This window comes from Eimeria mitis, genomic scaffold, assembly GCF_000499745.2.
Source record: "Eimeria mitis Houghton genomic scaffold, Emh_scaff2318, whole genome shotgun sequence".
Taxonomy (NCBI): Eukaryota; Apicomplexa; class Conoidasida; order Eucoccidiorida; family Eimeriidae; genus Eimeria; species Eimeria mitis.
Window position 1 is genome coordinate 2,713 of NW_013570650.1, and position 214 is coordinate 2,926.

Below are 214 nucleotides of genomic sequence, written 5' to 3' on the forward strand. Positions count from 1 at the left end.
GCTGCTGCTGCTGCTGCTGCTGCGGTTGCAGTTGCTGCTGCTGCTGGTGCTGCTCCTTCTGCTGCTGCTGCTGCTGCGGTTGCAGTCGCTGCTGCTGCTGCTGCTGCGGTTGCGGTTGCTGCTGCTGCTGCTGCTGCGGTTGCGGTTGCTGCTGCTGTTGCTGCTGCTGCTGCTGCTGCTGCTGCTGCTGCTGCTGTTGCTGCTGCTGCTGCTG

General features: G+C 65.0%; 1 protein-coding gene across 1 annotated transcript in view; it reads right to left on the minus strand.

Annotated features, from left to right (window-relative positions):
* EMH_0052000 (uncharacterized protein) overlaps nucleotides 1–214 on the minus strand; it is a gene marked incomplete at both ends in the record, with an annotated part of 6,037 nt that overhangs the window by 1,489 nt on the left and 4,334 nt on the right. The window contains one exon of the mRNA XM_013496822.1: nucleotides 1–212. Coding sequence (XP_013352276.1) covers nucleotides 1–212 — 212 coding nt within the window. The remainder of the gene's footprint in view (nucleotides 213–214) is intronic.